This window comes from Phyllopteryx taeniolatus, chromosome 6 (assembly GCF_024500385.1).
Source record: "Phyllopteryx taeniolatus isolate TA_2022b chromosome 6, UOR_Ptae_1.2, whole genome shotgun sequence".
In the NCBI taxonomy this organism is placed as follows: Eukaryota; Metazoa; Chordata; class Actinopteri; order Syngnathiformes; family Syngnathidae; genus Phyllopteryx; species Phyllopteryx taeniolatus.
In genome coordinates, this window is record NC_084507.1 from 3,282,546 (window position 1) to 3,307,986 (window position 25,441).

General features: G+C 40.0%; 1 protein-coding gene across 8 annotated transcripts in view; it reads right to left on the reverse strand.

Moving 5' to 3' along the window:
- The window catches only part of LOC133479384 (intermembrane lipid transfer protein VPS13B-like), a 489,205-nt gene that overhangs the window by 439,639 nt on the left and 24,125 nt on the right, over positions 1-25,441 (reverse strand). For all 8 annotated transcript variants that reach the window (XR_009788936.1, XM_061776308.1, XM_061776310.1 and 5 more), the window contains 4 exons: positions 23,458-23,575; positions 13,189-13,356; positions 11,609-11,790; positions 7,649-7,823 (listed from right to left, as the gene is read on the reverse strand). Coding sequence is in view for 7 of the 8 variants with exons in the window: in XM_061776308.1 (XP_061632292.1) it covers positions 7,649-7,823; positions 11,609-11,790; positions 13,189-13,356; positions 23,458-23,575 (643 nt within the window). In the remaining variant the exon portion in view is untranslated. The remainder of the gene's footprint in view (positions 1-7,648; positions 7,824-11,608; positions 11,791-13,188; positions 13,357-23,457; positions 23,576-25,441) is intronic.

A 25,441-nucleotide genomic window follows, 5' to 3' on the forward strand; every position in this document is an offset into this window, starting at 1 on the left:
TGAACAAATTGCAGGCATAGAGACATATTTAGTAACATATGCAGTACACAACATTGTTTCGATCATTATGCCCTAAGAATTGCAACATAATACAAATACAGCTTGTGTAAGAAGTCTACACACCCCCATTCAATTGCAAGGTTTTTGTGGTATAAAAAAGGAGAGCATGATCATTTCAAAACGTTTTCCACCATTAATGTGACCTATAATCCACGCAAACCAAATGCAAAAAAACGAATAGTTGCAGGAAGGGAAGCAAAAATAAACAACACACAATACAAGCGTCTCACCCTCTCAGAACTGTGGATGTGGCTGTGTTCGGAGTTAATGACCAATGATATTCAAACTCATGTTAAATGGGAGCCTGCACACACCTGTCACCAAGTGCCTGTGATTAACCCCAAATAAAGTTCAGCTGTTACAGTACACATTTCCTGACATTTTTGTAGTCACTTTTTAAAGCACAAACAATGGTCCACAGAGAGCTCAGAGAGGTGAGGAGATTCAGAGGAATCTCATTCTTAGAAGGAATCACTCAGGTTACGGGTAGGAAAGTTGTGTGTTAGCAGACTATTTTCTGGTTCATGGAGGATGACTAACAGAAAAATGGCTTAATGATGGTGGACTGTTCCATTGATGTCATATTTACACTGAATATTGACATTTTAAAAATAAATGAATTCCTGTATCTGCTCCCTTATCCAGGTCTTAACTAAATTCTTGAATGGGTTCTTTCTTAGCACACTTACCAACCCCTTATAAGGCTTTGTGAAAATCTAACCATGCATAAGTTTTTTTTTGTTCGTTTGTTTTTTTTGGGGGCATAATCCTGCTTCCAGTGTCTGACTTAATCAAAATAACTGCTCTGGGAATAGGTAATTAAAACAACAAATACAGACATGATACAAAACTTTTGCACAGTTCCGTAAATGTGAGATCGGTAACTTTAAGTGTCAACATAATTAAATGTGGTTGTATTCACAAGGTATTAAAGGCAAACGCGTTTGTTAGCTGTTGATGTTTTTTTGTTTTTTTTTTCAAACAAAATGTGACATAACTCATCAGTATTTCCCAACTTTGAGACAATGCATCCATTTTACATAAGAAAAACCTCACAACACACCACCATAAAGTATAAGTTCTGAAATAATGATGATCTTGTCTCAATTCACTTGCAAATTTACTTACTCAAATCAATAGCCGTTAAACTGAACAAAAAGCTGATATACAGTGGATACGGAATGTATTCAGACCCCCTTAAATGTTTCACTCTTTGTTATATTGCAGCCATTTGCTAAAATCTTTTTTTTTTTCCTCATTAATGTACACACATCACCCCATATTGACAGGAGAAAACAGAATTGTTGACATTTTTGCAGATTTATTAAAAAAAGAAAACATTTTAATATCACACAGCCATGAGTATTCAGACCCTTTGCTGTGACACTCCTATTTAACTCGGGTGCTGTCCATTTTTTCTGATCAGCCTTAAAATGATTCTACACCTTCAGTGGAGTGCAGCTGTGTTTGATTATACTGATTGGACTTGATTAGGAAAGCCACACACCTGTCTATATATGACCTTACAGCTCACAGTGCATGTCAGAGCAAATGAGAATCATGAGGTCAAAGGAACTGCCTGAAGAGCTCAAAGACAGAATTGTGGCAAGGCACAGGATCTGCTCAAGGTTACAAAAAAGCCTCTGCTGCACTTAAGGTTCCTAAGAGAACAGTGGCCTCCATAATCCGTTTGGGACAACCAAAACCCTTTCTAGAGCTGGCCGATTTGGCCAAGGTTACACACAAATTTCTGCTGCACTTAAGGTTCCCAAGAGCACAGTGGCCTCCATAATCCTTAAATGGAAGCCGTTTGGGACGACCAGAACCCTTCCTAGAGCTGGCCGTCCGGCCAAACTGAGCAATCAGGGAAGAAGAGCCTTGGTGAAAGAGGTAAAGAAGAACCCAAAGATGACTGTGGCTGAGCTCCAGAGATGCAGTCGGGAGATGGGAGAAAGTTCTAGAAAGTCAACCATCACTGCAGCCCTCCACCAGTCAGGGATTTATGGCATTGTGGCCCGATGGAAGCCTCTCCTCAGTGGAAGACACATGAAAGCCTGCATGGAGTTGGCTAAAAAACACCTGTAGGACTCCAAGATGGTGAGAAATAAGATTCTCTGGTCAGATGAGACCAAGATTAATTAATTCTAAGCAATACATGTGGAGAAAACCAGGCACTGCTCATCACCTGTCCAATACAGTCCCAGCAGTGAAGCATGGTGGTGGCAGCATCATGCTGTGGGGGTGTTTTTCAGCTGCAGGGACAGGACGACTGGTTGCAATCGAAGGAAAGATGAATGTGGCCAAGTACAGGGATATAGTGTACCAAAACCTTCTCCAGAGTGCTCAGGACCTCTGACTGCGCCGAAGGTTCACCTTCCAACAAGACAATGAGCCTAAGTCAGCCACCAATTGTGCAATATTGAAGGAGCGGCTTCAGAACAACTCTGTGGCTGTTCTTGAATGGGCCAGCCAGAGCCCTGACTTAAACCAAACTGAGCATCTCTGGAGAGACCTGAGAATGCCTGTCCACCAACATTCCAACCTGACAGAACTGAAGAGGATCTGCGAGGAGGAATGGCAGAGGATCCCCAAAGTGTGAAGAACTTGTTGCATCATTATTATTATTATTATCATTATTATCATCATATTAGCTCAAAAGGGTGCTTCGACTAAATACTGAGCAAAGGGTCTGAATACTTATGGCTGTGAGATATTTCAGTTTTTCTTTTTTAATAAATTTGCAACAATTCCGTTTTTTTGTGTCAATATGGGGTGCTTTGTGTAGATTAATGAGGAAAAAAATTAACTTAAATTATTTTAGCAAATGGCTGCAATATAACAAAGAGTGAAGAATTTAAGGGGGTCCGAATACTTTCCGGACTGTATGTGCAGGAAATCAAGACTTATTCTGCTGTATGAATGGCAACACGTGGCTACACAGGTTTATTGTACCTTCTGCCATCTAATGAAAGAGCATTTAATTGTTGTGCCTGTCAGTATACGTCACTGGCATAGATAGATGAACAAAGATATACAGTGGTGCCTTGAGATTCGATTTGTACGATTCGTTCCGTGACCACGCTCGTAACTCAAAACACTTGTATTACAAATCATCGTTCCCCATTGAAATGAATGAAAATTACATTCAGCTGTTTCAGCCCCCCACCCGCCAAAAAACACAATTGTTCTTTTAGTTTTTTAATAATGAAAAAGCACACTATCATATTGTACCTTATTAAAACGGAGTCGTAAAATAATTTTTAAAAATGTAAAGCATTAAACAATTTGTGCATAATGATTTATTGCTGCAATGCAATTCAGTGTGCTGCTACATCTGGTGTGCCCGCCTTGGCCAACGGGAGGCAGTACTGTACATTACTGTCATGCAGACAGTAATGTACTGTACTCTGCTTCTTTTACTACTACTCAGTAAGTTTCTGCAACATTAGTCATTTTTCATAGAGGATAAAGAATAAGCCTGTGAGTATTGTTATATAATTAGTCTACATGTGTTGCTCCACCATTTGTGTTCAAATATCTGTTGCTTAAAGTGTTGTATCACCGCGATCATTGATGCTAACGTTAATTGTATTGAAGCTGCTTATTATGAAGTGAGTTGAATTGAGTTTACTGCCACCATACAGCACTCATATCTCAAGTTCGAACTTGCAAGTTAAAGCAAAAACTCGTCCAAATGACTGCTTGTATCTAAAAAAAACTGCTAAGTCAGGTCACTCTAGCAAGGCACGAGTGTATTTGAAATTAATCCATACTTTTTGGACAAATTAAGTGAATTGGATAAATTCCCGTGATATCCAAGATGATCTCTCATGACACACTGGTTGGGAATCCATCCATCCATCCAATTTCTGAGCCGCTTATCCTCACAAGGGAGTGCTGGAGCCTATCCCAGCTATCATCAGGCAGGAGGCGGGGGACACCCTGAACTGGTTGCCAGCCTATCGGGGGGGAATGCAAGGAAAGCCTAATGTTCATGCACAAGCCAGAATTGCTCCCAATCCTATTTCAGCAAATACACACCCAGTTTCTTTACTCTGTCGATTATTTCCAGCAAAACAAGCTCTGGGTGTGCTCGGGTTCCAAGAGCTGTTCCCCTCTTGTATATTTTATATTTTGATAGGGTACTAATTCATTCTCAGAGGCTCCAAATACTGTAGCAGTAGGATGACACCGACTTTTACATCTGGCACTGAAAACCAAACTGCAAGCTGCGCCAACTTACAGTTAAAGTTCCTGGCCAACAAGCAGGGAGTAGGTTGGTGGGGAATAACTGAAGGAGCTACAGTATAGTGTGTCGTGTTCTCTGACTCCCTCCCTTCTGATCATCATTTCTTCTATTTGCTCCTAGTGCTACAAAAAGAGTGTTGGCCCATTGAGACCTGGGACTTAATAACTCAATCGTGTTGAAATGAGGATCAGCATGAGGTGCGATTTTGTTATGGTTGTGTCTTCAGTTATTGAAAGAATGTATTTATAAATGGTATGGCTCTATGTATGTGCTCATTGGTGGTGTAGTGGTGCATGCTGCTCTCTTTCATGCTGACAGCACCCAATACCCAGCAACGGCCGGTCGCAAGCCCAGATGATAATAAATAAATAAATAAATAAAAATGGGTAGGTTGCATCAGTAAGGGCAATTGGTGCCAAACCAATCATGCGAGTGATTCATCGTGGTGATCCCTGATTGGACACGACAAAAGTCCCAACAACATGGCTTTCTTTGGACAACTGCACCGAGTTTATAGGACCTATCTTATTCTGTGAACATTGGCACTTATTCCATAGCTCTGAACTTACAAATGATGTCTGCAGAAAAAAATTCCCCAAAATGATCATCTATGGAGAGGAAAACGTTTTGGTCCATAAAATTGTAAATACCGGGCCAATTATTCTGATATTTTCAGAGGCGTACATGGGCATAAGTAGGAACGCACTTATAAATGTTGGTGATGATCAGCCACAAATTTGGGACATAAAGCTTTTGGCCAGGAGATCGATGCCCTTCTGAGCTGACATTATGACAGCCAGCCAAATCTGCATCTATCACATATTGTCACCTACAGAAATGCTTTGTGATCTATGGAACTCTATTAGGAGTGTTGATTTTGACGATGAAAAAGGATTGATATTATTGGAAATGACTGCTAGTTTTATTTCCTTGAGCAAAACATACATACAATCAACTTGTTAGTGAAATATGGACCATTAAGACCACATACCTCCTTTAAGTGTCGTAAGGATATTATGATCAAGTAACAAGAATAGTAGTGAAGGTTACTGTTGCATATTAAGACTAGTCATGTGACCATTAAACCTAATTTAACATGTGCATATGCTCCAGGTATCATTGTGTATAATAATGCAGTGTGGACACGTTTGCGAGTGAAGTCAGGAACATGTGTGTTTTAGTTGGCTCCAGGATGTGAGGAGTGTGATTTCCTATGAGGTTCAAATCAGAAACTAAGAGATGGGGCTGTGTTTGATTTACCCGTGTTTCTTCACTTGATCCTTCTATGCACATGGAGGGCTCAAGCTTGATGACAATAGTCTGTGTTCAGTTAAATATGCTCAGATTTATTTGCTGAAAAAGCAGGAGGAAGATGCACAATGGTAGAAGTGACGTATACTGTCCCATTTGTAAAGAAAGAGAAAAAAATATACAGTATATTTCTCGAAAAGCACTGCTATAATTCAGCACTTACATGAGGCTCCTCTATATGGACTATTTTCATAAGCCCCAAAAGATTTACTACGATAACTGTGTGAAATCAATTTAAGTCTTGCTTTTTTCCATAGCATGTTTAAATTCAGTCGTAGCTCATTCTGTAAGGATGTAGTTTAGGGACAAGTTACTTGAGGGTGGCCAATTCCAGTCCTGCTATTGACAAAATATGAAATGGGGACCAGTTGCTTGAGGAGTTAGTTTGTTTCCCAATCACTGTCCTCACTTTGGGGTGCTCAATGAAGTGCACCGCTCTAGCTCTAACTCTTCCTTGCATGTTCACTTAATCACATCCATAAATATTTAGTACATGTCTGTCTTTCAACTTAAAAGTGGAAAAAATAAATAAATTCCCCTTTTGGGGACAACTAGTCTTTCTATTCAGCAACAACATAATTTTCCTAAGTAGATTAACACCTGATGTGCAAATCGGCACCAAGCACAAGCCAACAAGTTCATGTTCACTAGAAAGTGGTGAAGATTTTACAACTAGATGAGAGTATTATGTTTTACTGTTTTTAAGCCACTATATCAATGCAGTACACACTGATAATAATGATGTACATTATGGTTGGAGCAGACTGCACATAATACTCTGCAAAAAGGATAACGAATGTGCGGGAGGCGATAGAGACAACTCGCGGGGCCCGGTTAGCGGTCATGGCAAGCACAGATGTTCGCGAGCCTCGTCGAGCGTGTTACTTGGCTCCAGCCGAGCCAGCCACCCTCCCATCACGAAGCTGCAGCAGACAACGTGCTGCGATCTAACACGTTGAATAAAGAGAAGTATGCGGTGGTATGATAAGTATCACTTCAGTTGTCCTGCCACAGTTTTATAACCTGTGGTATTCTCAAGAGGCAGTCTTGTATTTATTTTTATTTTGTGGTTAACACACAGAGGTAACATGGCATCTGTATTCCTACTTGTTTCTCAAGAAGACCTTCTTCTTTGTCTCTTATACTCCTTCATGTGAACACACGGTCTGAACATCAGTGCCCCTAGTGTTCAGACTTAAACACCAAGTAACTGAAATACCTTGTGTTACAGGCTACATTTAAGTGAAAATATGATGTTGGATGTTAAGATGTCAGTAATGACAAGCTGTTAATCCAGAAAGTGCTATATTACAATGAAACATGCCATGTTCAAGAAGAGTTTGTTTTTGAACAATATTTAATTAAAATATGGCACATTTTCATCACAATTGCAAGACAAAGGCATTATCAAATATCAATAAGTAATGCAAGTACTCCGTCTGAAAAAAAAAGTGCCATTGGTGCATCCCTAATCATTATATTAGTAGCCATTGGAAAATGAAATCTGTTCACAATTAATTGCCTTACCTGGAAAAATATTCTTCAACCACCGTTTTGTACAGTATTGTTAGTACATGACCCTCTTTCACAGCAGAATAAATATATTTTCTTTTATTTTCATTTGATTTCACCTTACAGGGATGATGAGTAGGTATGGTTACTGAAATATTCCAGAATAAAAGAAAATGCTATAAGACGTTAACGTTAAACTTCTAACGCGATTTTTCATAATATATTGCAGTACAGTACTTGGCCACAGCTGTCTTGTTTTGGTGTTTATTGGAAGTTAGCGAGATCATCCAGCAAAAATGACAAAAAAGAAAACATCCCTTTGGAGTGAGGTCAGGAAGGAACATTTCACATAAGGAACATTATGTGAAGGTGAATTTATACTCACACTGCTTTAGCACCAGATTTATTTATTTTTTTACATCATCAAAAACAAAGGCCAGTGAAAATAAATATTTAAAAAGCATAATACTTGACATTAAATTGAAATGAAGTAGACTCAAAAGACAACTCACTTACCAGGTAAATTTGTTCCAGCTTCTCTGACATGACAGCTGGCCTCTTCTCGCTCTGCTTCTTTGTGCCCTCCTATTTCCCCATAGTAGAGTGCAATAATGAGTTGTAAAATGCGGATAAACATGGGAAGTTGCTGATCCGTAATCGACAACTTCAGGCTATCAACCATGGTTTGTATCTGAGGAGACAGAAGAAATAAAAGATGATGATGGTTTTAATAAAGAAATCCATTCTCAAACTACATGATTTTGCATGAAACATCCTCACACCAAGCCACTATGGGGGTTAATCAAAGCTGATTTGATTACCTGCAGATAGAAACAAAAAACGAGTTGTCTGCATGTGAGTGGAATGAGAGTAAGACATTATAACCTTAAAGACATAAGTACAAATGGAAATTAGACCTAAATGGAAATCAATCTAACTTGCTAATGTTAATTCTTGCCATACAACACAGTATACATAGTACTTCGATTATAAAATAAGCAACAATGTATTGACCGATGGGTCATGAATAAATCTCTACTTCAAGGACCTGATATACTATTTTAAAGCTATATGTCTCCACATTTTTTTAATTCTGTAAACTAACTAAAGTACTTTTATTTTGTCTTGATCCTGATATCCATCTATCCCTAAAATGATGAAACATGACTGAGGGCAAGATGGGTGGCAACTACTAGATTAGCATATAAAGTGAAAGACCACAATGTTTTTCAAAGAGTACTGTGAAGTATGAACAGTCAAATATCTAAACTTTTTGGGGGGGATCACTTCGCTGATCTAATGAGAACATGCACCAGCTTTAAAGCAAAGCAAACCAAATTTATTTATATAGCGCATTTCAGGCGGCACGGTGGACGACTGGTTAGATCGTCTGCCTCACAGTTCTGAGGATCGGGGTTCAATCCCCGGCCCCGCCTGTGTGGAGTTTGCATGTTCTCCCAGTGCCTGCGTGGGTTTTCTCCGGGCACTCCGGTTTCCTTCCACATTCCAAAAACATGCATGGTAGGTTAATTGAAGACTCTAAATTGCCCATAGGTGTGAATGTGAGTGTGAATGGTTGTTTGTTTATATGTGCCCTGCGATTGGCTGGCAACCAGTTCAGGGTGTACCCCGCCTCCTGCCCGATGATAGCTTGGATGGGCTCCGGCACTCCCGCGACCCTTATGAAGATAAGCGGCTCAGAAAATGGATGGATGGATGAATAGCGCATTTCATACACAACTCAATGTGCTTTAAATGATTAAAAGCTTTAAAAACAAAGGGAAAGACCTTCTAATCATTTAAAACAAAGAGAAAAATAAAAGTACAATTAAAACAGCATACAGTGCAAGAAATATAATTTTAAAAGTGAAAATGCTCTAAGTAGCAAGAGATAAAGAGAGTTTTTAACAAACTTAAAAACATTCACACTTCGGGCTGACGTCACTTCTGTTGGCAACTTATTCCATTTGTGTGCAGTATAAAAGCTAAATGCGGCTTCACCATGTTCGCTTTGGACTCTGTGCTCCACTATTTGACTTGAGTCTGTAGATCTCAGAGCCCGACTGGGTTTATATGCCATTAGCATTTCATTCATGTATTCAGGACTTAAACCGTTTCGTGATTTATAGACCAGTAGCAGAACTTTAAAATCTATTCTAAAGCTGACTGGGAGCCAGTGTAAAGACTTTAGAAATGGAGTAATATGCTCTGACCTCTTTTGTTCTGGTCAGAACCTGAGCTGCAGCATTCTGAATGAATGAATGCTCTTTTGGGCGAATCCAGTCAGAAGACCATTACAATAATCAAATGTACTTGAGAAAAAAGCATTTAGTATGAACATTTAAAGGTGCCATGTTTTACCAAACCAACTTTTTCCAGTACTTGGGATGTAATGTTGGCTTTATGGTGCTTCAGTAAACATGTGAAATACAACCCCGATTACAATCAAGTTGGGACCTTGTGTTAAAAATAAATAAAAACAGAATATAATGATTTGCAATTCATGTTCTATATATGCACATGCATTTATATGGCTGCAACACATTCCAAAAAAAGGTAATTTTTACCACTGTGTTACATAATCTTTTCTTTTAACAACATTCAATAAATGTTTGGGAACTGAGGACACTAACTGTTGAAGCTTTGTAGGTGGAATTATTTCCCATTCTTGCTTGATGTACAGCTTCAGCTGTTCAACAGTCCAGTGTTGTGGTATTTTACGCTTCATAATGCGCCACACATTTTCAATGGGAGACAGGTCTGGACTGCAGGCAGGCCAGTCAGTGTGCCCGCACTCTTTTATTACGAAGCCACGCTGTTGTAACACGTGCAGAATGTGGTTTGGCATTGTCTTGCTGAAATAAGAGGGGGCGTCCATGAAAAAGACGTTGCTTGGATAGCAGCATATGTTTCTCCAAAACCTGTATGTACCTTTCAGCATGAATGGTGCCTTCACAGATGTGTAAGTTACCCATGCCATTGGCACTAACACAGCCCCATACCATCACAGATGCTGGCTTTTGAACTTTGCGTCCATAACAGTCCGGATGGCTCTTTTCCTCTTTGGCCTGGAGGACACGACGTCCACAATTTCCAAAAACAATTAGAAATGTGGACTCGTCGGACCACAGAAAACTTTTCCACTTTGCATCAGTCCTTCTTTGATGAGCTCAGGCCCAGAGAAGCCGGTGGCGTTGCTGGGCGTTGTTGATAAATGGCTTTTGCTTTGCATAGTAGAGTTTCAAGTTGCACTTACGGATGTAGGGCCGAACTGTATTTACAGACATTGGTTTTCTGAAGTGTCCCCGAACCCATGTGGTGATAGCCTTTACACATTGATGTAGTGCCGCCTGAGGGATCGAAGGTCATGGGCGTTCAATGTTGGTTTTCGGCCTTGCCACTTACATGCAGTGATTTCTCCAGATTCTCTGAACCTTTTGATGATATTACGGACCGTAGATTTTGAAATCCCTAAATTCCTTGCAATTGTACGTTGAGGAACATTGTCCTTAAACTGTTTTTTCTCACGCACTTGTTCACAAAGAGGTGAAACTCGCCCCACCTTTGCTTGTGAATGACTGAGCAATTCAGGGAAGCTCCTTTTATACCCAATCATGGCACCCACCTCTTCCCAATTAGCCTGTTCATCTGTGGGATGTTCCAAACAGGTGTTTGATGAGCATTCCTCAACTTTCTCAGTCTTTTTTGCCACCTGTCCCAGCTTTTTTGGAACATTTTGCAGCCATAAAATTCTAAGTTAATGATTATTTGCTCAAAACAAAGTTTATCAGTTTGAACATTAAATATCTTGTCATTGTAGTGTATTCAATTAAATATAGGTTGAACATGATGTGCAAATCATTTATCGTTTAACACAACGTCCCAACTTTTTGGGATTGGGGTTGCATGAATTAAAATCGTCCATGCATTCCTGAGTTCTAGACGTTTTTCTGCCTCGAGGCCTGAAATCAGGTCATTTGAATTTCTCGAGCTTGTCTTTGTGACTAACGAAGATCTCCACCTAAATCTCCACTCCCAAGCCAGCACTGTCAACATAACAAACACATGTACTTTCACAAGTGGATCTTCTACTCGGCGGCAACCAATCAGCGGAAAGGGGGTGGTCTTAGCCAAATATGGACAAAGCGGATACAAAACTGGGTCAAACAGAAGTAGCTGTCGGATGGCCTTTTTCGGACACTTGTATGACAAAACCAAGGTGTTATTTTTTAAAATGAAATTGACACTTTTATACTAAGTCCATGTTAGAGAGTCACTTAATGGAGGTCTACATAGCCATAATATGGGAACTTTAAGCTAACATTACAGGGCATAATATGAGAGCCCTTTATTTCAAATTTTTGTTTCACATTTGATTTACTGCCACTAGAGCATGTGGCACAATTGGAACTCAAATTAACTTGTAGTTTTGAGCATTGGTGGTAGTTATTGTGTTGTTGATGCTTATTTACTTACTTTGATGACAGAGGGGATCTTAGAATTGATGTTGTCATAACTAAAATGAAGACGTGTTCGGAAGGAACATTTGTACAGCAGTGGGTCTTGGTAGAACTCAATCTTGCCACTTGCATTTCGTTTGTCCAAGCACACAGTGCAATCAGAAAAGTTGATCACTTTCCGAAGAACAAGTTCTGGAGCTGCAAAAAGAGCAGAGTTACATGTTAATCTTCGACCCCCTCTTCAGTATCCCATCTCTCTCATCCTTTGAAATTGTAAACCCCTAAATTTGCCTGTATCATATTTGACAATGCAAGAATTGCCTGCTATCCACACTCATAGACCTTCATTTTACAGAGAGTCCACAGGTTTTCTGCCTTTATACCCATAGTTTGTAAAGCTTCAATGGTGGACTACATTTCCAAAAGTATTCGCTCATCTGCCTTGACTCTTATATGAATTTAAGTGACATCCAATTCTTAATCCATTGGGTTTAATATGACATCGGTCTACCCTCTGCAGTTTTAACATCTTAAACTTTTCTGGAAAGGCTTTCTACAAGGTTAAGGAGTGTATGGTTTATGACCATTTTTCCAGAAGCGCATTTGAATGTTTGCGCATACAAAGAGATTTTGGACAGTCAAACAGTTTGGGGATTACCACTTCCTTTTCAAACATGCACCAGTGCACAAAGCAAGGTCCATAAAGACATTGATTAGAGAATTTGGTATGGATGAACTATGAACTTGACTGGTCTGCACAGAGTCCTGTCCTCAACCCGATAGAACACCTCTGGGTTGATTTTGAGTGGACAGTGAGCCCGACCTTCTCGTCCCACATCAGCGTGTGATCTCACAAATAAGCTCCTGGAGGAAAAAGGAGAAATCCCCATAAACTCACTCTTGAACCTTGTTGAAAGCCTTTCCACAATAGTTGAAGTTGTTACAGCTGCAAAAGGTAGACCAACATCATATTAAACCTTATGGATTTAGAATGGAATATCACTTAAACTCATGTATGAGTCAAGGCAAGTGAGCGAATACTTTTGGCAATATAGTGTATCTTTTGCAGCATGGGATAGTGCTTTGTCTTGCATGAGTATTACTTTACTAAGAAGGCACAGTTCTTTGTTTTGTACCATGGCAGAAAATGGTCAACTCTACATATTCTGCAGAGGTCATTCTGACACCTTCAGGCACCAACCATCTCATACCCTTTTATTCCAGTCCAAAACATCACTCCACCACCTCCTTACTACAGCCTCCAGCCTATTTGGGACACCCACCAGCAATCCAGAACATCATCCATCTGGACCATTTAAAATAGCATGGCATTCATCACTGGATAAAACTAAAGTGTGGGTGAAAAGTAACTCCCTTATTTTTCTTTAAGTGAGCTTAGAAGTTAATTATCAAACTTTTCTGAGATTGATAACAGTGATCTTAACTGAAAGGAGAAACAACGTGCAAAAACTTCCCTAGATAAACCAAAACACAAATGTTTAACTTAAATCATACATACATATTGATCTTGAACACAGTATATAGTATACAGATTTGTGTCTACCACTACAACAGAATGTGAATAGCCTTTCTTACCAGTGACGTCCATGAAGGCCCTCTCCCACACATCGTCCACAGTGTAGCACTCTGCTGAAGTAATGTTGACTGACAACACAATGTCATCCTCAACGTACTTCAATATCAAGTTGTTCACCAAAACGTTCACATTATTCACCACACGTCTGATAAGGCTCTGCACATAACCTATAACAAAAACAAGCATACAATTGAGAAACACATTATACCGTATACTATGTATACATTAAACAGACACAAGTAAAACATGTATGTTGTCGGACAAGGCCTCGCTCACAATTTTTAGTGCAATTTTTCCACACAAAAACATCCAGCAATACTGTATGTAACTTTCTGCAACTGTACGCAACTTTGAAGCACTGCAAAAGAAGAGAGCCTTCCCCAAACTGTGCCCACAAAGATGAAAGAATAGAATTGTCCAATATTTTTGTGCTAACTTCTTCCATCCAACTGTTCATGTTCAGCCCACTTAGGCTGGATACACACGGAAGGTCTATGTGCAAATTCTGATTTAGTGGACATGAGATTTTTTTAAAGGCCTAATGACGTAGACATTTCAAGTGACCCATATACAATATCACTCGTTTTATTTTTACCAAACACCTGTAACAACTTGCATGTGCAGAGCGCCCATAATGCAATAACTACAAAGTACAGTGTATAGTGGAAACATTGGACAGAAACAACAAGGAAATAAACAATAATGAATAAATAATAGAAGTACCACATTTTGCATATTGTTTACTTCCCCCAATAGTAGGGCTTCACAAGTCAAATTTTAATCGTGATCATGATTTCGCCTGCTGCCCTGCGATTGGCTGGCAACCAGTTCAGGCTGTACCCCGCCTCCTGCCCGATGATAGCTGGGATAGGCTCCAGCTGGCCCGCGACCCTAGTGAGGAGAAGCGGCTCAGAAAATGGATGGATGGATTTCGCCTGCCACGATTAAATGAGCCTTATTGTCGGCAAATTTGTTCATATGAAAAGTGTTTAATTTACAGCAGTGCCCGCTACCTTGTCAGTCAGCCACCAGGGAGCAAACGTATGTTTACGGCTTCATTAAGGGCCTGCACTGCGCTCTGTGGCCAACTTCAAAATAAAAGCTTAAAATGGCATTGATGTCCAATGTAGTAATTGATGAAGCTTTTATTTTGAAGTTGGCCCTCTCAGCCCGTTGGTGGAGAGGCAGCGTGTCACGGCAAGACCCTATCAACAATCGTTGTGGCAGCTGCCTTGACTTCAACTTTTCAAGTGGCCTAACGGCAGTAAAAAATAAAAAGAAAATAAATGAAAATTAAAAAAAAAAACAGAAGTAAATAGAGAGGGAAATCACAAGTCAAGTTCTTTGCAGTTTGTGACCGTGCACGATTGAACAATCAAGCAAAACAACGAAGACTTACCCTTCCTTGACAATTCACTATATTGATGGGGATTTTCAAATGAAAAGTATTTCATATTTATATTTATTCAGTTAGCCCTTGCTAAAGTAGATTTTTTGGGGGTACGTTTATTTTGTATTATTATCTATCAATTATTTTTTCTTATTTAGAGATTAATTTTGCACTGAAAACTGTTACATATTGTTTGTTGAAAAGTAGTGCAATAAAAATGAAGATTTTTCCCTAACATGAAGAGTAACCATGACTAATAATGATGACTACAATATTAATCAAAATATTTGCAATTATTATTTTGGCCATAATCGGGCAGCCCTACCCAATAGGCATTACTCTACTGACCGACATCAGCAATAGTTTTCCTAATTTAATAATTTTGTGCAACTGGACTCTATCATATTTAGTCCATATGTGCATTTGATTTACAGCTGAGGCTTTTTATGCATGCCTGCTCTGTAGAGTGTGAAAAGTGTAAAAATGTGTGGTAGAGTTTCACGTGAGCGGAAACAAGCCACTTGCGTTTGTGTGTGTATACGTGTGTTTTACAATTAGTCGATTGGTCACTCAGAATAAGGATTAAAATCTTTTAACTGTACAGAAAGCCTTTAAAGTCACAAAATCAAACGCCTGTTTGTCATTATCATTTGTTTTTTCCTAAAAAGTTGGCATTTTGAAGGTGAGCGGATTCTACCCAACAGCGAGAATATATAAAATATGATACTGCCACTTCATAGTATAGCACGCACACTCTTTTTCACACCGGCTATGCAGTGAATTTGGTCTCCACTTCCAAGACATGGGGGGAATGTTGATTTTGTTGATGAAAAAGGGGCGTTCCAAAGGCAAGAAGGTTATTTACCAATTGCTCCAAAATGGATTGATATTATTATTATTCTTGAGCACAAAATACATAAAATCAAGTTGTTCGTAAAATATGGACCATTAAGACCCTATACCACCTTTAGGGCCTGATTTACAACAGGTTTGTCTCTTGTGACAGAATGACTTCCCGAGTTTTTGTATCTCGGAGTGCATGTGTGAGAGTGGTCATTCAGGGTGGTCCTGCTCGAGGCTCGAACCCTACGTTAACACCGTCCCCTGAGCTGAGAGTCGAGTGCGCTAACTAAAGGCCAGCACACACTGCACGACCCGGCCGAACCCGACTGAACTCTTGTGCAGTGTTCAGCGGTTTTGGCAACTAGTTTTCATGATTGGCTGACAGTCAGCCACTGGTTTTGCAGCGAGTTGCATGGTGTTGCAACTTCGCAAATGTCACGTGCAAAAAATACATTTTCTGGTTTTAAGCAAGTGAGAGCCAGCCGAACACTGCCAAGTCATGCAAATACAGTATACACAGTATACATGTATTGTCTTTTACAACAATAATTAACAATATATATAATTTCATAAGTACAGTTGTGCTCACAATTATTGGCACCCATGAAATTTAAGTATTAAATGTGGAATATCTTCTGAAGAAAATTAATCAAGTGAAACAAAGTTTTTCTATAGATAAAAAACAGCAAATGACAAAAAATATTTTAGGGACAGATGAAACAAAAATACAGCTTTTTAGCAATATAGACAAACAGTATGTTTACAGACGGCACAATTAAGCTTTTAAGGAAAAGAACACCCTCCCAACAATCAAGCATGGTGGAGGATCCATAATACTATGGGGCTGCTTTGCATCATCTGGAACTGGAGGCCTTGACTGTGTCACAGGTATCATGATATCAAAGACCCAAAGCACACATCCAAAAGCACACGGGAATGGTTGAAAAGGAAAAATTTGACTCTTTTAAAATAGCTAGCAATGAGTCCTGATCTCAATCCAATTGAAATTTTTTTGGGGGAGCTGAAATCCATTGGGGAAAACAACCCTGCAAATGTTCAAGACCTTTAACAAATTGCAAAGGAAGAGTGTGCGAACACACCACCTAAGAAGTGCAAAAAGCTTACGGATGGATACAATAAATGTTTGGAGGCTGTCATCGCTGCCAAAGGGTGTGCAACCAAATATTGAGGGGTGCCAATATTGCTGCATGTTGTTTTCTGTTTTTTTTTTTTTTTTTTTATTATTACAATATCAAAATTGAAAAAAAAAAATTGTTAAATTATGTTGTACCTTCAATTAAAATACCATGATGATATAAGTTTGATACATTTCCATTTATTTCTGAAGATATTACACAGGTTACGCCAAAACATCAAGGGGTACCAATAATGGTGAGCACAACTGTACCTGTGGGATAAATAGTGAAGCTTGCGGTCACTGTTCCCAAAATGGACCCGAGCAATATAGAGTGCCGTGAAAAAGTATAGGCCCTCTTCTCAAATTCTTATAAGTTTGCATAGTTTCCCTGCTTCAATGTTGAAGATCATCCAACACATGTAAATCCAACATGTAAATATCAGACAATTACAATCCAAGTAAACATAAAATGACCCCCCCCCCCCCCCCCCCCCTTTCCTTGTTAAATCATGAATTAACTGTGGGTAGTGATATTTTTGGGTTCATTTTCACTGACCACGCCAAAGCCTGATTACCTCCAGACCTGTTCAGTCAAGTAACCACTTAAATAGAACCAGCCAAAATGAAGTTGGCCAAAAGCTCTCAAAAAGCTGCAACAAAATGCCATGATCCAATGAAATGCAAGAACAGACGAGAAATAAGTAAATGACATCCGTCAGACTCGAATGGGTGAGAAAGTAATTTCTGAAGCTTTATGATTCCAGGGAACCACAGTGAGAGCCATAATACTCAAATCAAGAAAACATGGAAAGTAGTGAACCTTTCCAGGAGTGGCCAGCATACAAAAATTACCCCAAAAGTACAGCGACAACTCATCCAGGAGGTCACAAAGGAACCGAAGATAAGATCTAAATAACTGCAGGGCCTCCCTTGGCTCAGTTAAGGTCAGTGTTCATGACTCAACAATAAGGAAGAGACTGGGCAAAAATGGCATCCATGTCAGAGTTCCAAGGCAAAAACCACTGGTGACCAAAAAGAACAAAGATTTGTCTTGGTTTTGCACACAAAAAAAAATACACACATCTGAAAGATTCCCAAGACTTTTGGGAGAATATTCTTTGGACGAAATACGAAGGTTGAAAATTTTAGAAGGTGGATCTCGTTACATCTGGAGTAAATATAACACAGCATTTCAGAAAAACATCATCGTCCCAACAGTCAAACATTGGTGGTGGTAGTCTGATGGTCTGGGGCTGATTTACTTCTTCAGAACCTGGATTACTTGTTGTGATTGATGGAACCATGAATTCTGCTCTTTTACGGAAAATCCTAAAGGACAATGTTCGACCATCAGTTTGTGAGCTCAAGCTGAAGCGCACTTGGGTTCTGTAGCAGGACAATAATCTAAAACACACGACCAAGTCAAATTCTGAATGGCTTAAAAAAAAAAATAATAATTAAGGTTTTAGATAGGGCTGAACAATTAATTGCATCTGCAAATCATCGCAATATGATAAAACACGATTTGCTAATCGCAGAGGCTGCGATTAGACGAGTTAATGAGGGCAGAGCGATGCAGATAGGAAAGGAAGGCACTTGGAGTCTGCTAAAACACTGCCACGTTGGGTAATTTCTCTTGTTTCACGAGGCCTTTGTGCTGCTGAATTAATTGATGGCGTAACATCCATCCATCCATCTTCTTTTACTGCCTATCCTCACAAGGGTCGCGGGCTACTGGATCCTATCCCAGCTATCTTCAGGTGGGAGGCGGGGTACACCCTGAACCGCTCACCAGCCAATCGCAGGGCATATAGAAACAAACAACCATTAGCGCTCACATTCACACCTACGGGCAATTTAGAGTCGTCAATCAACCTACCACGCATGTTTTTGGGATGTGGGAGGAAACCGGAGTGCCCGGAGAAAACACACCCAGGCATGGGGAGAGCATGCAAACGCCACACAGGCGGGCGGGGATTTGAAACCCGGTCCCCAAAACTGTGAGCCAGATGTGCTAAGCAGTTGTCCACCGTGGCATATGACATAAAATGTTTTATATTTTTCCCTTTGTGAGATAAAAAATAAAATAAATAAATAAAATACATACATACATAGCTGCGCACTACTTGAGCAGCACCCCTGGGATTCCCACTAAGTCATGATGAATGAAATAATTGAAAAAAAGATGTATTCCATTTTGTGCAAATAGAGTACATTATATTGGCATATACTTACTTCCACAAATCACACATTGATTCTGTACTGAGACACTGAGACACTGAGTCCTGGAGTCCAATTAATGGATAAAGTGTACATATTAAAAAAAACAAATATAGAATTTGAATTGTGTTTAAGTGAAATGACAACCATAGGGCTTTTGTGCTGAGAAAGTAAATGTGCACAAGAAGAAGAGAATAAGCAATCTAAAAGAATATGAGTCATTTGACTTGGGGAGCCAAATCCACTGGGGAAAAGCTTCAGTACATAACATTACTAACCAAAGTGAGAACTAACTTAAAATACTCCAGACAGAATCCTTCAAACCATCAGACCAGTGCAGTCATTTATTTCTCCAGTGTCCCGTTTAACACAGTCACAGCATAGTAAAACATACTGTATAAACATCTTGAGTTTTCCCTTTATTTTCAAAACCAAATGTTTTTCTTCCTGTATTTTCATGAATACCCTAAAGAGTAACAGAACCAATAATGAAGCAGCACTAAATGCCGCTCTTGATGAAATTATTTTAAATGAATTAGCAAGGTGTTCTGCTGTGCCTGACTAGACATGACAAAATTGTTGAGAGTTTGCTGACTGACCAATTAGAGGTAAGAGGCGAGGTTGACATAAACTCAGCTACAAATGCAATGTGTTTGTCACATAGGTGCCTGGCTTTGCATGCATGCGTGTGCCAAAGTTTGAGTGTGTTCTGGCTTCTGCAGCATGTATGAGTGTGGCTGTGGTTCTGAGGTCAGTTAGAAAGCTGCTGTTGCATCAGCAGCCTGGACATTAAACCAGCAATGTTATTTCCCTTTCTGGATCTAATTTGTCGACCGCTGGGATGTTTTTCTCTCAAATTTCACTTGTACTTATTCTTGCCTCACACAAAGTCCATCTATGAACTGTCACACTTGTGTGACCTTCTGTAAACAACTGACATGGCCAGCACCTATCCTAATGCCAAAAATATACGCCATTCAAAAATGTTCACCCCAGTCAGAAAAGTTAAGAGGAAAAACATAGGGGGGGAGGGGGTGAATGCAAGGGACCACTCTATGATTTTGTTCTACTGGGCAAGTCTACCAACTTCAACAAAATTTTAGAGTTTGCTTAAAAACATGTCATTTTTGACTTGATCTTATAGATTTGAAAGGAGCTCCACTTCAGCAAAGCGAGAAAACAAACAGTGATCGATCAGGTAATAGTAACAAAGTAATAACAGTATGTCTTTTATCACCATAGTGTATTCATGTTTTATAGTCAACCTTTGGTTCTAAAACAGTGAAACAGATTCGCAAAACCCAAAAGTGTTGAGTACGTTACTTGTCTGGTACAGAAGTAAGCTGTACATGCAAAAAGCTCAAGGGTGGGATATTCAGTATTCTTAAGTAGCATTTCCCAGTAATACCAGAACAGCTGCCGTATTTATTCTCTTTGGAGAGGCCCCAGTACCACGACAGCAGTAGCACTGGACCATGGATTTATCTCAGGAGTGTGTTTGCTCTGCAGCTCAGGCAAATCTCAATCTCCTCCAATCACGCACATAATTACACAATCATGCATGCACAATTCTTGACACACTCAAGAGCAGTGGAAGCAGAACAAATGTGAAACATATTTGTGTGTAAGCACTGCACTCAACACTATAGTAAACACAGTATATTAAATAGCAATTCATAAGAATTTGGTAAGTCTATCCCAAAGGGGCGAACAATCATTCCTGTCAGTATCGTAAGTATGATCCTATGCCAGTCAAATTGACATTACATCCCACCACAGCAACAAACTGGTTGCAACAGAGTCCAAGGACATGCTTTTTTTCCAAGTTTTCATAGTTAATCCCCATAAAGCACTGTTATTTAATTTGGGGGGAAATTAAGTGGTGGTTCCCCAAAAACTGCACCAGAGACCTAATGACATGCATTTCCATTGGTAAACAACTATATGGAAGCTTCACATCTCAAGGTAAATGCTAAGCATTGGATGGAGTTGTGTAATGCCACCACCACTGGACGGTTTGAGAAGTGACTCAACATTTGACCTAGAGTCTCTACAGCCTGTAGTTGGTTGGTTCATTCCTGGAAAAGTGTGGTGGGATTTTTTCTCTCTCTCTCTCTCTCTCACACCTACATCAGAGCTCAGCTAAATGCAGGCCCAAGGGGAGAATCTGAGGTGAGGCACCTTGCTTTAGCAGCTGGGGAGAGATATTATATCATAACATCAGGCATGGAAATGGATCCTCCCTAGATAAAACCAGCTAGGAATGGATGTAAGTTCATATATTCTGGCATGCTGAGGTTCGGATAACTTGGGTGTGAAACTGTGACCTGCTCTGTAAGCTGAATACCCTTTTCCTTCCTTCCCGTTCTTCTGCTACAACCCCCTCAAAAAAAAAATTTTTTCCTAGTATTACCATTTTGCTTTAAGATTGTTTTACAAACTACACTAATTTAATAGTGTGAAATGTTTTATATCGGTGTACATATAATTTTAGACTTGATATGGAAAACTGACAAGCTAATACTTGGTCGGTCTACACGTATCCTGTTTTCAAAATGAACAAAAATGCATAGGAAGACCTCCATCCATCCAGTCATTCTCTGCACCGCTTATCCTCACTAGGGTCGCTGGTGTGCTGGTGCCTATCCCAGCTGACTTTGGACGAGAGGCGGGGTACATCATGAACTGGTTGCCAGCCAATCACTGGGCACAAATGGACAGACAACCATTCATACTCATATATACACCTAATGACAATTTAGCCTTCAATTAACCTACCATGCATGTTTTTGCAATGTGGAAAGCGGAGTACCCGGAGTTCATGCAACCTTAATTCATTCATTTTCCGTACCGCTTATCCTCACTAGGGTAACGGGTGTGCTGGAGCCTATCCCAGCTATCTTTGGATGAGAGGCGGGATACACCCTGAATGGGTTGCCAGCCACACATTGGATTTGAGTGTTGTGTGTGTCAGTAGTGCTACAACCTGTGAGGGAAGGACTGCACAATATAGGACAGGACTGGACAAGACAGGAACAGGAGGGGAAGCATGCAGGACAGGGGTCGTGGACCCGGCTGTACAATTGAAGTTTGATGGGAGTGGCTATGTAAATTATAAACATCTATAGGAGCAGGGTGTAAGTGAGGGGATACCTAAGAAATTCGCATAGTTATTTTGTTTGTTGCAATGAGGGAGTGGCCCCACACTCAGCAAATAAGTCCCAGGGGTGTGTGTCTGCGGACACATGCAAGGGAATTGACACTGTTTCGCATGCACAATAACCATCAGAAGTGTCCTGTAATTGCCTGTACCGTCGGGGCTGAGGACCCCACCCCACCTAATCGAGAGGCAGCGTCGGGCTCAGGATTCCACCTGAGAGCGGCCCGATGGACGGGACATCTCCCACACCGAGGGATCCAGGGTCCACTGGCCCCACTGAGGCATCCCGAAAACCCACCACAGGGACCCAACGCCACGCAGCAGGCAACAAAAACGTTATGTAGCCTAGCAAGCGAGTAGTAGCACAAACAGTTGCACGTAAACATGCCGCCGTTCTGTCGAATCATGTTCTAAAGTTTCAGTGTGGGTGAAGTCATTTAATTAAAAATAAAGTAATTTAATTACAGTGAGTTAGCACCCATTATTTCTGTCATGTAATGTTGGTTTGACCTGACTGATTAGAATACACGATCTGACTAGAGCAGTGATTTCCAACCTTTATAGAGCCAAGGAACATATTTTGAAAAATCTCACGGCACACCAACAAACAAAAATGTCACAAAAAGTGGATACATTAATTACTGTATTTACTTCCTACCATCGAATAGAAGACCATTCATTTGTTCTGTCTGTCACTATGCCTCACTGGGATAAATAGAGGAACAAAGATACATTATTTATTGTGAATATAATTTTTGGAGCAATTAAGTACACAAGTATATACAGTAAATGAACAGGTCATTTAAATAGACACATTCCTCCATTTTGTGATCGGATCGGTTATGGGTTTTTAAACTCGCTGATCGGTCCCAAAAGTCCTGATCGTGTAAAGCCTAGTAATCAACCCATAGTTCTGCTAGTTATCGCAGAATACACGGAGAGCCCGCAATCCTGATCACTGGGTTTGGTCACGTGACGTTCGCTATACAAGAGCAAGGGCAGATGTGACGTTAATTTCAGTCAACAGAAGAGGGCCATATTGCTTAACATGGCTGCCCCCTGGGATCAGTGAAAATTTATGAATTTTTTGTTTAGTTCTTATTCCACGAACACAATATTAATCAGTATGCTGTGTTTAGACTAGTGGGAGCACACACAACATATTCTTGCCCCCCAAAATTGCTTTTCCTTCCCCTTTAATGTTTGTAAAATTTGCAGGTCACAGACACAACCCCCACACTGCTCAACACGTATTTACACTGGTGATCTTCCTTAATATATGGCAATATGAGTATTTTTCTCATAAACAGGTAAGACATTATTTGATGGCAAACCTGGAGGCATTGGTCCATTGAAGCCTTTCAAATGCAAACATATTCTCAACATTCTTGGAGGCCTGCTCAACCCCTTGATTGTGTAAACTGGCTCGAAGATGAGCCTCGGTCCGTGTCCCTGTCCTCCCCCCTACAGCCTTCATTGGAATAATTAAAAAAGAAGGGAGGTAGCAGAGCATTCACCTGGGGGCAGGTCTGGGTCACTAGGGGCAGCCTGCTGGAGTCGGCGAGGCTTGCCGACAGCCTTGGAACTCTCAGAGACACTCCGACTCGTGGAGCTAGAACCACTCTCATGGTCATCCTGATGAAAAAAACAAACACAAACAAAAACAAGCTCGTGTTAAGATGGATACTCAAATATGACTTTTAATCACAGACAAATGGCAGAATCAACAGTGTTGTGATACCAGAACAATACGAGGTGCATTTGGGGTGGCAGCAACCATGCAGTACTGTTTTTGAGCATTTCTTTAGGTTACATTAATTCCAACCAGACCCCACTCCCAATTTAGACTATAAATAAATAGTGGTCCTTGAATGAGGCCGTGTCTTTCCTCCGCAACACTATACATCACTTCTGAGTAATTGCAACTCAGGAATGTAACCGCAACTTGCATGTCTCCATTAGTATTAATAATAATAACATAACTTAATTTATGTAGTACTTTTCAAAACATTGTGACAAGGTGCTTGCCGTTTAGTAGTATGGATAGTATGAAAGACACTAAGAAAACCACTTAATTCATAGTTATATTTGTATTACATTCATCACACTACATAGAACTGTCAGCGGTTTAGGAATTTGGTGCCTTGCCCAAGGGCACCGCCACCGTGCTCAGGAAACCTTCATCCTAAGTACATAGGTTTTGCATTAGAGAATCCCCACACTAGTTTAGTTTTATAGGTTGTTTAAAAAAAAAATTTTTCCATTTATAAATTTGTAACCCAAACCCAGGGGTGTCAAACTCATTTTTGTCACGGGCCACATTGTGGTTACGGTTTTCCCGCAGAGGAGAATTTTGACTGTGAAACCATATAAATGTTTAATTGCCTCAACATATTATTACATGTACATACAAATTGATGGATAATTGGTGTTGAAATAGAAGTCAAGGATAACCAACTATTGTTCAAGTTACTGTAAAAAGAGGTTTAGTTATAACAAAAAGATGCCTTTGCAATATCTCCACATTTGCTACATATAACAATTCAAAATATTAGTATGGATATTAGCAAGAATCATGGAAGTTGATGCACTTGATTTGCTTTCGCAGGCCACATAAAATAAAGTGGCGAGCGAGAGACATTTTGTAAATAATGGTAATGAAAAGGTATACAATAAAAGGGGGAAAAGCAAGACAAAACATTTCAACAATTGTAAAATCTGAGATCTTGTGAAAAGCTGGTGGGCTATGTGTGATAAGCACTGTCTATGGCATTGAGGGGTTACTGGAACTGTAACTGTTTAACAGTCAATCTAGGGGGTAAAATTGTGAGCTAAGCAAGATAAAGAAAAGCAGCATTCACGTGTGCTTATTATTTATGGTGGGAGGGTCTCTGTGGTCCTGCAATAGTCTGTCTTTATGCAGAATCAAGTAAGCAATTTAAAAAGGCTATAGAAATTTATTTTTGTTTGCTCTTGGATTGAATCAGATAGACGCACAGAAATGTAATAAAAACAAAACTTTTTTTAAACAAACACAGGCACTAGCCAGATTATGTTATGTAGAGTTGCAAATATTTACAACAAAAATTGCCTAGCCATTTTAGCTTTAAGAGCTGACTGATTTCAACTACTCAAACGGGGGAGGGAAGGAAGAGGAAGGCGCACAATTAACCACTCAATACCATTTTAGGCAATAAACTTTTCTCATGAGGCACAAAATGCCTTTTTCTGAGTGACTCCCTAGGACAACATGATGGTGCCTCAGTGGCTGCCAGGTAAATGGATCGCTAGGTTATTACATAAGGGCACAAAACAGGGAACAAGTGCTGCAGGAACACAGGGGATACAAGATGGAGATTGAGGAAAGGCAGGCCAAGCACTGCCTGCAGCCATATCAAGTCAGTACAAATGTGAAACAAAATACTGTACAGGCAGACAAAGAGGCACAGGATTCAGCTATGAGAGTGGCATTGCCTCTCGGCAAGTGGGGACCCCCTAGCC